The sequence below is a fragment of the Seriola lalandi genome, unplaced genomic scaffold (genome assembly GCF_002814215.2).
Source record: "Seriola lalandi dorsalis isolate HSWRI2012SDOR001 ecotype SW California unplaced genomic scaffold, Sedor1 jcf7180002054954, whole genome shotgun sequence".
NCBI classification, from domain to species: domain Eukaryota; kingdom Metazoa; phylum Chordata; class Actinopteri; order Carangiformes; family Carangidae; genus Seriola; species Seriola lalandi.
In genome coordinates, this window is record NW_019525505.1 from 88,070 (window position 1) to 103,093 (window position 15,024).

At 42.7% G+C, this 15,024-nt stretch overlaps 1 protein-coding gene across 2 annotated transcripts in view; it reads right to left on the reverse strand.

Moving 5' to 3' along the window:
* Nucleotides 1-803: 803 nt before the first annotated feature.
* Nucleotides 804-15,024, reverse strand: part of LOC111645585 (NACHT, LRR and PYD domains-containing protein 3-like) — a 30,247-nt gene continuing 16,026 nt past the window's right edge. Inside the window, exons 7-13 of one of the 2 annotated variants that reach the window (XM_087170616.1) lie at nt 11,195-11,368; nt 10,571-10,744; nt 8,747-8,920; nt 7,158-7,331; nt 6,616-6,789; nt 5,867-5,907; nt 804-3,299 (exon numbers count right to left, since the gene is read on the reverse strand). In XM_087170616.1, the coding sequence (XP_087026742.1) occupies nt 3,256-3,299; nt 5,867-5,907; nt 6,616-6,789; nt 7,158-7,331; nt 8,747-8,920; nt 10,571-10,744; nt 11,195-11,368 (955 nt within the window). In that variant the 3' untranslated portion in view covers nt 804-3,255. The remainder of the gene's footprint in view (nt 3,300-5,866; nt 5,908-6,615; nt 6,790-7,157; nt 7,332-8,746; nt 8,921-10,570; nt 10,745-11,194; nt 11,369-15,024) is intronic. The other variant, XM_087170617.1, reaches the window with a different exon arrangement.

Here is a 15,024-nt window from a genome sequence, read left to right on the forward strand (position 1 = left end):
AGTCCGGCAGCAATACCTGTCTCACTCTCATTGACACCTAATGTAATCGTCTTTTTTTTTCAAAAGAATCTCTCTCTGTCTTAGCACTGAACTTACTCACTCATTTTAAGGAATATCTGAATAAAATAGAGACTGTAGAAACTTCTGGCTTCAGTGTCTGGCACGGTGTTTTCGGTTTTTGAAAAGAAGTAACGGTTTTCTCATAATTTGCAATTGTTTGAAGCCATGTAGAATTCTGGGCAGATTTTCACATTGCCATGGCAACGGCAGCTCCTGACCTGACCTCTGACAGCCAAGGGCTGCGTGATGTCATCGCTACAGTGACGCAGAGAAGATTTTTTACCCTAACCCTAACCCTATCCCGGCAGTAGCCCCCGTGGCACTCAAAATTTCCCTGGAATTTTCTAGTTATTATTATTATTATTATCATTGGGCTGAATATGACGCAGACTTAAAAAAAAAAAATTTTTTAACCATTTTAGCGGCTGCACGTGGAGACAGTGAGATTTTAGTAATGCTTTCTGCCAAAATTAGCATGAGCAGTTCAGCAACATCAGCTGACACACTCACGCAACACAGGCAGTGTGATCCCGGCGTAAGAGTTTCTCTTCTGATTGGCTCACTGACCTGTTTTTGCTAGAGCTCCAGAGGGAAGCCTGAAAGAGGGTTGGTTTTTGGTGGTTAAAACCACAAACATGTCTTCTTATGAATATCAAAACTTCAAATAAAACACAGGAAAAGAGTAAATATGTGTCATGAACGTAGCTAAGGATGTAAGGACCCAAATGCACGACTCGGCTCGGTTGAATCAGCAAAACGAGGTTTATTACAAACAATGGTCGGTACACGGAAAGGCAGTCAAACCAGGCAAAGGTATCCAAAACATGAGGCAAAAGGCAAGGTCGAAAAACAAGCAAGGTTCAAAATACGAGAAAGCTATGACTGTGACTATGACTATGAAGCTGGAATGTGAGCTGTGAGAATCGACGAACTGGCGATGAGACAAGACACAAAGGGGAATATATGCGGGGTTGATTGGGAGTGATTAGACACAGGTGCGGGAGACACAATCAGGGATCAGGTGCACACAGACAAGGAGGAGGCAGGGCAGACAGGAACCTGGAACAGAGACATGGGTGAGTGCTCACAAAATAAAACAGGAAGACCAGACATGAAACATGAGGGAGAAAATGAAATACTTAACTGGAAGCATGACAATATGGGACATTTAAATGAGTTTGTGTCAAGGCAGCAGGCAGTAGGCCTAAGGCTTTCAATAATAGATATGAATTCCAGAGAGGGATTTGTCAGTCTGTTAACAATAGGGTAACCAGATGTCCCCATTTCCCAGGGACAGGCCACCAAAAACAGGGACTGTCCCAGCTGGAGATGTCCCTGCAATTGTCCCTGTTTTCAACTGTGAAGTAAAAACCAGATGTCTAGCGTTGTGCTTGTTTTAGGCCAACCAAGGGGGCTAACTGCTAGCTATAGCACCTTCGGGAGTGAAGCTAAAACCATCAAAATAGAGTTACCCAATCAGATTTTTCTTTTTGTGTTTTCTCTAGGCAGAGAAGAGATTAGTCTCACTCATTGGTTAGGAGTCTGTACAGGAGTGTGTCTGTGGGGACACAGACAAAGGCAAGATGGCAGATTCAAAATGGTCGCTGTGACCACATGCCCTGTACAAGGAAGACTATACAAGATGGCAGTAAACAAAGAAACTACTCAAATGGCCGCTGAGACCACCTGGGTTGTTGATGGTGTGAGTTCCTTTGTTAGCCTAGCTCATGTAGTCTGAAGGTACGAGATTAGAGGGAGATGGTTAGCTACATGCAGGTGACAACTGAGACATATTACAGGTATGTGTGTGAAGATATAATTCCATTAACTGTATGACTAACCACAACCTAAGCAAATATAACAAGACATTAAACAACATGTACATAAACAAAAGCTAAGACTTGTGCTGCTTAACTGTGCTGTGCTAGGTGAGGTTAGGCCCAGTCAGTTAACGATACCCACTCCTTGGAAAAAAAAGAGGTCCTTTCCAGTGTTGTTGAAGTGTCCAGCGAGTTGGGTGGTTTCCTGGTGGAGTTAAGTCCTGTCTGGGTGTGTGGCTTTCACTGTTTTCGCCTTTGTTCTGCTCACAGAGTTAGCTGTTCTAAGCTAACTCTGCTGTGTCTCCTATTGCTTGGAAAATCAGATAGACTTTGTGTTGTAGCCGCTGAAGTGAACTTGTTCACTCTGTGTTGAAAAGCTCAGTGAGGGAGAGTGTTGCAGTCTGCTGTGAAGCCTGCAGGAAAGCTGTTGTTCCAGGTAGCCTAGTGCTGACCTGGTGCTGGGAGCTTTGTTGCTCATTGAAGAGCTGAGAGGGAAGAAGGAGCTGTTGCTCCTGAGCACACCAAGGAGAGAAGAGAAAGAATAGAGAAGGAGATCTGGTTTTGTCACCTTGGGGGGTTGCATGTTACACACTGACCGACACTAACTGGTCAGTGATGTCACAGAGGGAGGGTCCACCCCAGGTGTGAACAGTGAGGAACTCTGGGGAAGTGAGTTCTTTGTGTCGAAAACAGAAGAAATTGATTACTACCGGGTGTTCGTTCTGCTGATGTCAGCAGAGATGGGCATTTTAAAGAAAACAGTCATGATCAGAAAGGGCAACATCAGTCACCACAACCTCAAAAACACATAGGCCCTTGGAAATAATAGTCAAGGTGAGGGTATTATGGTGACAGGTAATTAGGAGTGTTTAACACAAAGCCAACGTTTATGTGATTTTAATGTCACTTTCTATTCATTGTCTCCAAAGACATTTTAAACTACAAATGATCCTGAAACCTGGAATAATCAAAGTGTGTGTATTTCAGATATTATTCGATAAAGACAGCGACAGAAAAAACATGTCACAGTAAAAGATATTCAAAAACAGTCCTTTGTTGTGGACATTGAGGCAGTGTTTGTCTTTCTTAAATGTAAAAGAATCAGAATCAGAATTTTGGAGGAATGGCTTGGGAGGAATGGTTTGCTGTATTGCTGAAAGAAAAAAAAATTCAATCTTGATAATTATTTAATTTAGTCTTTAAAATGTGATGACAATGTGTAAAATGCATGAGGTGACATCTCCCACACTGTTACAGTTTATTGTCCTGTTGGAAATACCTTGCGATTCACAAGAACCCCTAAAATATGTTGCTGGTAAAAGTGTTTGCTTGAGCCAGTTGAATGTGCGGTGCACATGCATGTGTGTGCACATTATCAGGATGGTACCACCTCCACCACTGTTTGAGACAGGAAAAAACCTGAGGGAGAGAAGGGGACAAGAGCCATCCATTAGACTATGAGAATGGGGGTCGGGAGGGGTGGGGGGACTTTGCCTGATTATATTGTATCAATACCTGTATAACACTTGAAATAACCAACTTGTAACGTTCAGTGATTCAAGCAAATGTTCTTACGCAGTCCATTTGTGCACATATGACCCACTGTTATCAAAAAAGCTGAATACATTTTTAACAAAACCTTAAATAACACATTTTGTAGTTTTTAATTACATTTTGCTTGAAATCTTTAATTAGAACAAGATAAATGTAAGATGTTAAATCAATGTAATACAATATAATTACCCAGAAAGACTGCCAAAACCACCTCAGTCTAAGACTGGACTCCGACCAGTCCAAGTCAGGAATGAGACTCAAGACCATGCTATCTGCAATAATCCTTTTCCAGGACTAAGATTTAACCAACACACAGTAGTTCTTCGTTCTGTTACTTCACACTTAAATATAATCATAGTTCACTCATCAGTGGTTCGTCTTTTCTGAGGTACTGCAGTGTTTCAGTACTTTGAAACATTCTCATCATGTGTCTTTGCAAACAAAGTCTGTTAATCTTCCTCCATCTCCAGCTGACGATGCGGTTCGTACTGCTGTCATCTCAAGCATTCATATGCACATAAACTCTGTCCTTCAAATCTTGTTCAGACACTAAGGATCCATAATCCCTCAAAGCAAACACAGCCTGTGGTTCTTTAGAGGTCCAATATTTTACACGTTTCTGGCAGCACCTTGTAGTTGCAGGATGACAACAGATGGAAACTCTTTTCATGCTGGTGTGTATGTTAGGGCGAGTACCCTGTGCATTGCACCATAACTATCATTTTGGAGTTTCTGCAGTCTATCTAGATGAGGGCCTTTTTCCCCTCTACATTACATGTATATGTGGCTGCTATTTCGTTTTGGCATGCTCGAGAGGACAATAACAGTGGGGAGCCACTGTCTGGTGTCCCTTTTCTTAAGAGGGGCTCGGAGGGTGTGTCCCCTGAGAGCTCCAAGAGCTCCTGTCTGGGACATGCCCCTAGTGTTGGATGCTTGCCTCCCTTTGAGACCTTGGCAAGCGTGGAACTGAGATGGGTTTCCATTAAGACATCGTTCCTCCTTGCCATTACTTCAGCCAAGCATGTCTGACTCATGTCTGATATGCCCAGTAAGAGCCCTTATGTTGACACTACTCTGTGCATCCGACAACCTAAACAGCTCTTTATTTGTTATGATGGCCCGAGGTGAGGTTGCTTTGTTTCCAAGCAGTGCCTATCCCACTGGATTGTTGATGTGATTGCCCATGCAATCACTCCCTGAGGGGAGTGCCCCTTGCAGTCATATGTGGCCTAGTGGACATCACAAAGTACATTCTCTGGGTTCTGCAAGTTGAATGTCGCCACCCCACATTCTCTGGACATGGTTCTTCTCTGCATTTATGCTGTGAGGTATGTACTTGGAATTTTTCATGACTTTGTTGGTATTAGTCATCCAGTGCTTAAAGCACAAGCTGTTATCCAGGAATCATAGAACCATAGTTACATATGTAAATTTCATTTTACATGTACTCTCTCTGGCTTCTCTCTGGAGCTCGAGTAACAACAGGTTGATCACCCAATCAGAATTCTGATTGGATGATCAAATAAAAGTATAGCAGATTTCAGGTAAACACTCAGACACACCATCCTACAAGGTTGGATGGTGGGTCCAGGTTGGCGGGACTTGGGGCATGGCTGACGGCGGTGACTGCTTTGTTGTGACATCACAAAGTTCCAGAAGTCGTGACGGCTGGTTTTAAGGCTCAGTTTCTGAATACAGTGCATTTCTCTGTGGACTGAGGCTTTGATACTTTCACAGTATTAATATAGAACCTAGACCTGTTTTATAATCAAAGACGATATGGAAATCTCTCTTTACACAGTATTGGACCTTTAAGAAATTCGGTAGATATTTTCTGGAGCTCGAGTTATTTATGAATATGTTGGTAATGAAATGAGGCCACGTCAGACTGTATTGACGACAGATTTGTTATAGCCCCTCTGTGACTGCAGGAGTTTTCCCAGTTTTCCTGTGTCTTTCCCTGTCAGTCTTTCCTTGTGTCTCCTCCCTTTTTTTTCTGTGTGTGTGTGTGTGTGCTTCTCAGCAGGGGCGTGGTGCAGCACTGGCTACCTGGCTCACCTGTTTCCCATCAATCATCAAGCTCTCTATAAGAACCCTGGCTGTCCACTCACTAATTGCCAGATTGCGCGATTGCCATGTGGTAATGCGCCAGGCCACTAAATGTGTTCATCTTAAATTCTTACTTACTACATGTTATTTTGGGTTATTCCTCACCGGTGTCTCTGTCTGCTTTCAGTGATCCAACTCCGACCACTCACCTGCTCCACACCAGCCATCCGCCTCCACACTCCTCCTGCTACAACCCAGATTCCTCAACCGCTGGCATTCCCCCAGAACTCTTTCCCACTCTGATTTCCATTAAATAACTTTTGGTTTATACACTACTGGTTGTAACAAGATTGATGAACAGGAGACAGAGTTTCAGTACTCACAGGTTTTGTCTCTGGAAGCTTTAATCACCCTGTCATCGACCCTGTAGGAACAATCACAACAACAGTTACAGAGTGAGTGGAAAGTAATCAGGTTTAGTTTGAGTTAGTTTTATTAAACCCACCAGTGATGATCCCAGATCAGTCTCACCCAGCTGAGTATTAACTGATCCAGTATCAATGAGCCTGATCAGTAGGTTAGTCATTGAACTTTGGGATCAACTGGAGCTTTACAGTCTCACTTATAAACAGAGTACCTTGGTAGCAGTAATGATCACCTTGGTAACCACAAGGGCTGTTGTGTGTGTGTATGTATTTAGTTTATCTGATCGAATGGCTCAGAACATCACCTTCAGACCAAACTTCATTTGACCTGAACACAGATTCTTGTGGATTCCTGACAGTGATGAAGCTTTTACTCTCCTCTTCATCACTGCAGCTCAGAACAAAATGAGGAGAAATCAAAACTAAACCAACAGTGAGCCACGCACTCCAACTACTTCTCAGCAGAAACAGTCTGATATTAACTTTAACTGTTTCATCTGCATCACATGTTCATAATAGTTCCGTTCTCTCTCTGTCTGTCTGTCCAATCCTGAAGCCTGTCACCGTTCTCTTCTAACTGCTTGACTGAGGAAAGCAGCCACTGAGAAGGTTGGTGGTTTACAGGAAACACTGGATCTTTGCTCTGATACTGTGTTTAATACAATACTGCTGAGAGCAGCATGGACTGACCGCAACCCTCTACTGACCTCAGAGTCTCTAGTCTACAGTCTGGACTCTCCAGAAAACCACACAGATCCTTCAGGTCTGAATCCTGCAGGTTGTTGTAGCTCAGGTCCAGTTCTCTCAGATGGGAGGGGTTGGACTTCAGAGTTGAGACCAGAGAAGCACAGCTGATCTCTGACAAACTGCAGTAACTCAATCTGATAAAGAATGAAAGATGTAGTTAAAAATGGCAGCACGATATTCATACACCCATTCATGCCCACACAGATTAATCTCTCTCACACACACACTGGACATTTTCTACAGTGTATAGAAAACATGAGTCCTCTGATTGAGAGAAATACCAGTGTGTGAGTTCTGAAGGTTGAACTGAAGTGAACAGACATTATTCATGACAACTGAGTGAAATGAGCTGAAACTGAAGAATCATTCTCAGTCTGAGAGAAGAACAACTGGAAAGATGAGACAACAACTATTTCAAATGTCATTCATTAAATCACAGTGAATGATTCAAGTTATGTGTCAATATTAATTAGGTTCAGTTGTGGGACAAAGATGAACTGACCTCAGAGTCTCCAGTCTACAGTCTGGACTCTCCAGAAAACCACACAGCTCCTTCACTCCTGAATCCTGCAGGTTGTTGTAGCTCAGGTCCAGGTCTCTCAGATGGGATGGGTTGGACTTCAGAGCAGAGACCAGAGGAGAACAGCTGATCTCTGACAACCAGCAGTGACTCAACCTGAATAAAGAATAAAAGATGTGAGTTTAGGAGACAAAGTTCCTGCTTGAAAGCGTTCAGTGTTTCATCATCTGTTCAGAGCTGAAGAAAGTTTAGAAAGTAAAAGTTTAGAAAATGAAACTGAAACACCTGAACCAACAGGATGCAGGTTCAAACAGTCAAATACAAGCAGTGGAAACAGTTCTCATTAATATTAACGACAACATGCTGATGCTTCAATAAAGACGTAGTGGCTCCACCTCTAAAACTCTGCCAGCTCCACCAGCAGCTCCATCTATGCAAACCCATGTTGTGCAGCCACATTAATTAGAGATTCTACTAAAGAGTTTTCAAAGACAACAACCGTAAGTCTGAACTCTGGAGAAAAGTCAACAAACGATTCACACAACAACAACTTTTTAATTCATGCTGTGGTGTTGACATTTAATCTATCTGTAGCAGACGCAGGTTGGTGCCAGTGATATGACACAACAAGAGTCACAATCAAGGCAGTATAACTGACCGCAACATCAACTACTTTGGGTTCCAGCCAAGGGTCTCAACAGAGCGGCAGGCAGCTCCATCTCCTCCTGAGTTAAACTGGGTTCATGTTGAAATAAACATGTAGCTGTCGAGGTTTGTGGTAAGTAGGACCCAAAATGCAACCAACACAGAGGAGACGGTGCAGAATGTTTAATAACCAAAAGAACTTACAAAACAAGCACAGGGGAACACAGGGGATAACAACAGGCAACATGAACAGACTAAAGACAAACCCAGAGATCAACAGAGAGACAACAGACGAACCGACACAGACAAAGGGAAGCACAAAGGAGGCAAGGGTGATTGCACACAGGTGAAACACATTAGGGCGGGACAGACAATCACCACACAAACAGGACCAAGACAGGAAGCAAAACACTGAGACACAAGGAAACCAATTACAAAATAAAACAGGAAGTGCGAAAAGTCTAAACAAGACTAACAAAAGGTGTCTGCCAGAGCAAACCATGACAGTAGCTTACATTTCAGTAGTAAATATTTTCTAACTGCAATTACCAAGTGCGCTACACATAGCCTATGTTCAATGAATAAATGAATTATTTATAAATGAATAAATCTCTTAGTTCATCCACAACCGGGGGATGGTTCCTTTCAATGAGTACAAATTCTAAATTAAAAGTAGTATTCATGCTACATATTTGTAGATGTCAGTGTGGAAAAAGTTTCATGTGATTTATACAGTGAAGGATTTTTCTTGTTATATTAAGGTTTCAAAACCGTAACTCAACATTGCTCTGCCATAGTCACTGGACTTAAACCAGAGAAAAAGAAAACAGACAGAGATAATATCAGCCTTATGTCTGCAGGTTAATGTCAACACAACCTTCACATCACATTAATCTCAGCACAAAAGAAAAAAAATGGAGTCTGACCTCAGAGTCTCCAGTCTACAGTCTGGACTCTCCAGAAAACCACACAGATCCTTCACTCCTGAATCCTGCAGGTTGTTGATACTCAGGTCCAGGTCTCTCAGATGGGAGGGGTTGGACTTCAGAGCTGAGACCAGAGGAGAACAGCTGATCTGTGACAACCTGCAGTTCCACAATCTGAACAAAGAATAAAAGATGTAGATAAAACCATTGATAATCAATCAGATATGTCCTAATCAATGGTCTTAGTCTAAAATGAGTAGAGGGACTTTGTCCTTCTCTTATTGTGGATCATCATAATGTCAGCCTTCTACAGTCATCATCCAAATGTCAGCACAACATTCATACACCTCTTCATGTCAACACAGATTCATTACATGCTGCTGACCTCAGAACAGTCTGTCAATATAGAACCAATATCTGATCAGACATGTTGGACTAAAAACTGACTACAAGACTTTCATTCATGAATGAACTGGATCACAGTTTAAAGATCCAGTCCTGATCCAGTAAAAAGGTCTTGCTTGGTCCTGGTCTCAAGAAATCCAAATGTAAATGTAATGATGTGATGTTGTTGCGCAATATTATGAACAGAACGTTGAAGCGCACTTTTATTTTGAAGGACAGTATTTTTTTTTATGGTTAATCTTGTTCGTTCTTTTGAGTGTTATTAATGCTGTTATAAAGTATTGTGTGGTTGAAAATGTTATTTGTAGGTAAAAACGCAGCTAGATGCTAGAGGGAAGGTCTGGGAAATACAGGAAGTACAATGGGTACTTTATTTTGAAACTGTACTTATCGCGTGGCGCTGGGGGTTTTACTTCCTCTTGCTCCTGACTCTTCCCTGAGAGGTACGCATTTCTGCTGCTCCGCATATTTTCATTGTTTTCGTTGTAAAATGTTAATGTAAGTTATCTTAAACTGTTGTAATGCTGGTGTAGTCACATAGACACGTGTTAAAAGAGTATTTTTTTGTTATATTGTCATGCGTAAATTTGCTAACTCGAGTGGAGAAGTATTATGGTCGTGTGTGTTGCTAGGCTGCTGCGTAGCTTATAACGCTAGGGTGTACTATTGAGAATGAATGCTCACAGGAGCCATGTGGTGACTGTGTTCATGGTGTTACAGACCAGAGAGCAAAGAGAGCATGTATGAGAAAACACTTGTGAACACCGGTGAATACTTCTTCTCTATAATACAGGTATGTGAGTTTACGCACTTTATGTTCGTAAGCTTATGTTGATGTAAAACATTTTATGTATTTTATTTAATTTTGCATTATAAAATCCTCTTGCTCCTGACTCTTCCCTGAGAGACCAGAGAGAGCAAAGAGAGCATGTATGAGAAAACACTTGTGAACACCGGTGAATACTTCTTCTCTATAATACAGGACGGAGAATAAATTGTGTCGTGACCAGCTACAGTGTGTGTCCTCTCCATTCATCGTAATCGAACACAACGCAGAATTAGACCCACTACATAAACACATATTAAACTGAACACGTACACACACACACACACACACACACGCACACACACACACACGCACACACGCACACACACACACACACACACACACACACTCTCCTCTGACTGAGAGAAATACCAGTGTGTGAGTTCTGAAGGTTGAACTGAAGTGAACAGACATTATTCATGACAACTGAGTGAAATGAGTTGAAACTGAAGAGTCATTCTCAGTGTTAGAGAAGAACAACTGGAAACATGAGACAACAACTATTTCAAATGTCATTCATTAAATCACAGTGAATGATTGAAGTTATTTGTCAATATAAATTAGGTTCAGTTGTGAGAAAAAGATGAACTGACCTCAGAGTCTCCAGTCTACAGTCTGGACTCTCCAGAAAACCACACAGATCCTTCACTCCTGAATCCTGCACGTTGTTGTAGCTCAGGTCCAGGTCTCTCAGATGGGAGGGGTTGGACTTCAGAGCTGAGACCAGAGGAGAACAGCTGATCTCTGACAACCTGCAGTAACTCAATCTGAATGAAGAATAAAAGATGTAGATAAAATCATTTATAATCAATCAGATATGTCCTAATCAATGATCTCTAGTCCAAGTTTGTCAGCTCAATCAATGAGAGGCGCTCTGATTCAGTGTCTCGGGTGTCTCAGAACGAACGCGCACGCTACGTGGCCATGACAAAGAATAAAGGGCTGGTGCGCCACCATGTGGTGGGCATGGTAAACTTGTCTGACTGAGAGAAATACGAGAGTGTGAGTTCTGAAGGTTGAACTGAAGTGGACATTATTCATGACAACTGAGTGAAATGAGCTGAAACTGAAGAATCATTCTCAGTCTGAGAGAAGAACAACTGGAAACATGAGACAACAACTATTTCAAATGTCATTCATTCATTAAATCACAGTGAATGATTCAAGTTATGTGTCAAGATTAATTAGGTTCAGTTGTGGGACAAAGATGAACTGACCCCAGAGTCTGCAATCTACAGTCTGGACTCTCCAGAAAACCACACAGATCCTTCACTCCTGAATCCTGCAGGTTGTTGTATCTCAGGTCCAGGTGTTTCAGATGGGAGGGGTTGGACTTCAGAGCAGAGACCAGAGGAGAACAGCTGATCTCTGACAACCAGCAGTTCCACAATCTGAATAAAGAATAAAAGATGGGAGTTTAGGAGACAAAGTTCCTGCTTGAAACTGTTCAGTGTTTCATCTTCGTTCTACACTACCCTATTCTGGCTATTAATGGCTAATGTTAGCCATCAACAGAATTAAAAGTAAATGCAAAGAAACCTAGCTAATCTCAGGCCATTGCAACAAACCTCACACTAGGGTTGCACGGTATACCGGTACCAGTATAGTACCGCGATACTAGAGTTTTGAAAACGGTACTATACCAGCATTTTAAAAAAAACTGTACTTTTATTTCATTTTATTGAATGCAAATGAATTGGTAAATTGGAGCCTGTCTCTTTAAGCACAGCGAGGCCAGCGAGTGTGACGTAGTTGCCCGAGCGGATGTAAGCTGCCTCCCACGCGCACTCGCATGTTTAGACTGAGGAGGAGAGAGAAACGACAAGTCGCGTCTTAGACAGATGGAGCGGGTTGAAGAAAATACAGTAGATAGAGATGGCAGCTGCAGAAAAGCCCGTACTTGTGGACAAAATGGGGACCCGAAGTTCGGTGTGGAAATATTTCGGGTTCAAACCGAACGATAAAGGCGAGCCACTGAACCCAGAGGCACGGCAGTGCAAGCGATGCTACAAAGTGTGTCTCGCAAAAGCAGGCAACACTTCAAACCTGTCGAAACATTTAAAGGACAACCATGCGGACTTGTTCCAAGACTTCAGTCAAGAACGACAGGTGATAATGTTGCTCACCTGTTCACTGCACTGTAATGTCAATGAAAGAAGTACAAAGCCCCTCCCAGCCCAGTAGTAAACCTACAGTAGCCTGCAAGCAGAGAGCTAAAACATGTCCATGGTTAATAAATACATTAAAAAATATATTTTTAAAAATTAAATTACATTCCTTAAATATTTAAATAACCCATTAAGGCAATACATAATATAATGAAATATTTTTTACAAAAAGTATCGAAAAGTATCGAAATACATATTGGTATCGGTATCGAAAAAGAAATTTTGTATCGTGACAACCCTACCTCACACACGTGTCTTCTTTTCTGTTGGACTTTGAAACTGCCAGTCTGCAGTGGACAAAACAGATTTCATTTCTGACTCTTGAGCATGTGTGAGACCTGGATCAAACCTGAAAACACTGCTACCCCAGCTGCACTTTCCAATAACCACATATTCTCCCATACAGGTCTGGCTGAGGAGGTGGGACTGGTCTCCTCATTTCCAACAAATGGACATTTACTCAACTGTTGCTTCCAAACACTCCTCATTAGAGTATCATATTGTCATGGTGACTGCTGCGGCGAAAGTCTCTGTGGTTGTCATCTACCGTCCACCAGGACAACTAGGTGATTTTGTGGATGAGCTAGACACAATGTTGTCCCCTATTCCTGACCATGGCTGTCTGCGACTCATACTAGGTGATATTAACATCCACTTAGACAATCACAGCTCTTCTGATTTCCTGTCCACGATACACTCATTTGACTTAAAACGTGTCTGCAATCCTCCAACTCACAAAGCTGGTAAAGTACTTGACTCACCTGAAATTGTGTCACAGATTTTCTGCCAGTTAAACCTCTGCAACTCTCCAACCACTATTTCATTTGTTTCTCTGTTTGCCTCCCTGATCTACCATCCATCCCACCACCTCTGGTTTCTGCCGCAACATCACTAACTTTTCTCCAACCCACTTTTACTCAGTGCTCACTTCAGCTCTACCTTCCACTAGCACCTTTTCCTCATTCAATGAAATGCGCAGTACCACAGACACTCGGAAACTATTTTCCACTTTTAAAACCTTATCCAATCCTCCACCACCCCCACCAGACACATACCTCTCAGCTGATATATCTTTGCCTCGTTCTTCACTGAAAAGGTTGCGGCCATCAGCTGCCAATTCTCAGAACCTCCCAGAGACAACCATTCTCTGCTGAACAAGGGTGCAAAAGACACACCTTTTTCCCCATTTGCCCCACTCAGTGAGAAGAATTTGTCAAAACTCCTGACCAGTAGCCCATCCCACTACATGTACGCTAGATCCCATTCCCACAAACCTCCTCCATAGCCATATCTCCCTCCATTGTACCAGCAGTCACACATGTAGTAAATGCTTCACTGGCTCAGGTAACTTCAAAAACCCTCACTTGACCCTGCTCATGTGGAGAACTATAGACCTGCCTCACTGCTTCCATTCCATCTAAGTGTATAAAAAGAGCAGCATTTAAAATGGTCTCAGAATTCCTATCATGGATATCTCCTTGATCCAAATCAGACAGGCTTCAAGAGCGGCCACTCCACTGAAAGGCCCTGTTGTCTGTGACAGAAGCCTTGAGGGCAGCTAGAGCCGCAGGTCAGTCCTCGGTTCTTATCTTGCTGGACCCCTCAGCAGCCTTTGATACAGTGAACCATCCTGCTGTCTGTCATCTCTAACGTGGCCATCTTGGGCAACGCCCTTTCTTGGTTTGAATCCTATCTCACAGGGTTCTCTTTCAGTGTGTCATGGCAAGGGAAAATGTCCTTAGCCCAGCCCATCCTCTCCCCATGATCCCCAAGGATCAGTACTGGGACACCTCCTCTAATGCAATATACACCACACCTCCGTGGGCCCAATTATCCACTCACATGTCTTCTCATAGCACTGCTATGCTGACGACACCCAGCTATTCCTGTCATTCCCACCAGGCGACCCCACTGTCTTTGAGTAGATCTCTGCCTGTCTCTCTGACATATCTGCATGGATAAAGTCAACTAAACCTCTCTAACACTGAACTAGGGATACAGCAATTAACTGGTTTCACTATTAACCTCCTTTTAAAATGTCACAGTTATGTAATCGTAAAGGCTCAGCTACATCGAGTGGGTGTCTGTTCTCAATCAAAAATCTGACATTATGCTGGTGCATTATTGTTGTCGCTTTGGATAAAAGCATCTGCCAAATATGTAAACATAAATGATATGCTCACACTTTAATACATTAACACGTAACGTTATTGTAAATTTGCATCACTGCAACACTAGAATGAATTAATGCAAGCATAAACCTGCACATCAACAAACTCACACTGTGCATAGAATGTAAATCGAACTTAACTAAGGTATTAAAACACCGAAACATATAGCCGTTGCTTTCAAGGGCGTGAGAAAAGACACAGGAGAAGCTCTCACCATGCACACATTTCTGCTTCACACTACTTGTTTACTAGTGCGGGTTCCCTATCCCACAATAAACAGCATGTCTTTTGCAATGCATCAAAATAATATCACTATGCTGGGCGGCCAGAGATCCCTGTGGAGATCCGGAGAAGGAGGAGAGGCTGTAGAGCTGGAGTGAAGCGCAGACAGCGGAAAAAATGGTATAAACCATGTTTACCGTCTGTCGTCATGGGGAACGTAAGATCACTCCCAAACAAGATGGAAGAGCTTACTGCGCTAACCCGGCTTCAGAGAGACTTTCGCGAGTGTAGCATCATGTGCTTCATGGAGACGTGGCTGAGTGAACTTTCTCCCGACTCACATGTCACACTGGACAGATTTCAACCTGTACGGGCGGACAGGAAAACCACGGAGTGTGGTAAGAAGAAGGGAGGAGGGGTTGCTGTGTTCGTTAATGAGAGATGGTGCCACCCTGGACACATCAGTGTCAAGGAACAACTCTGCAC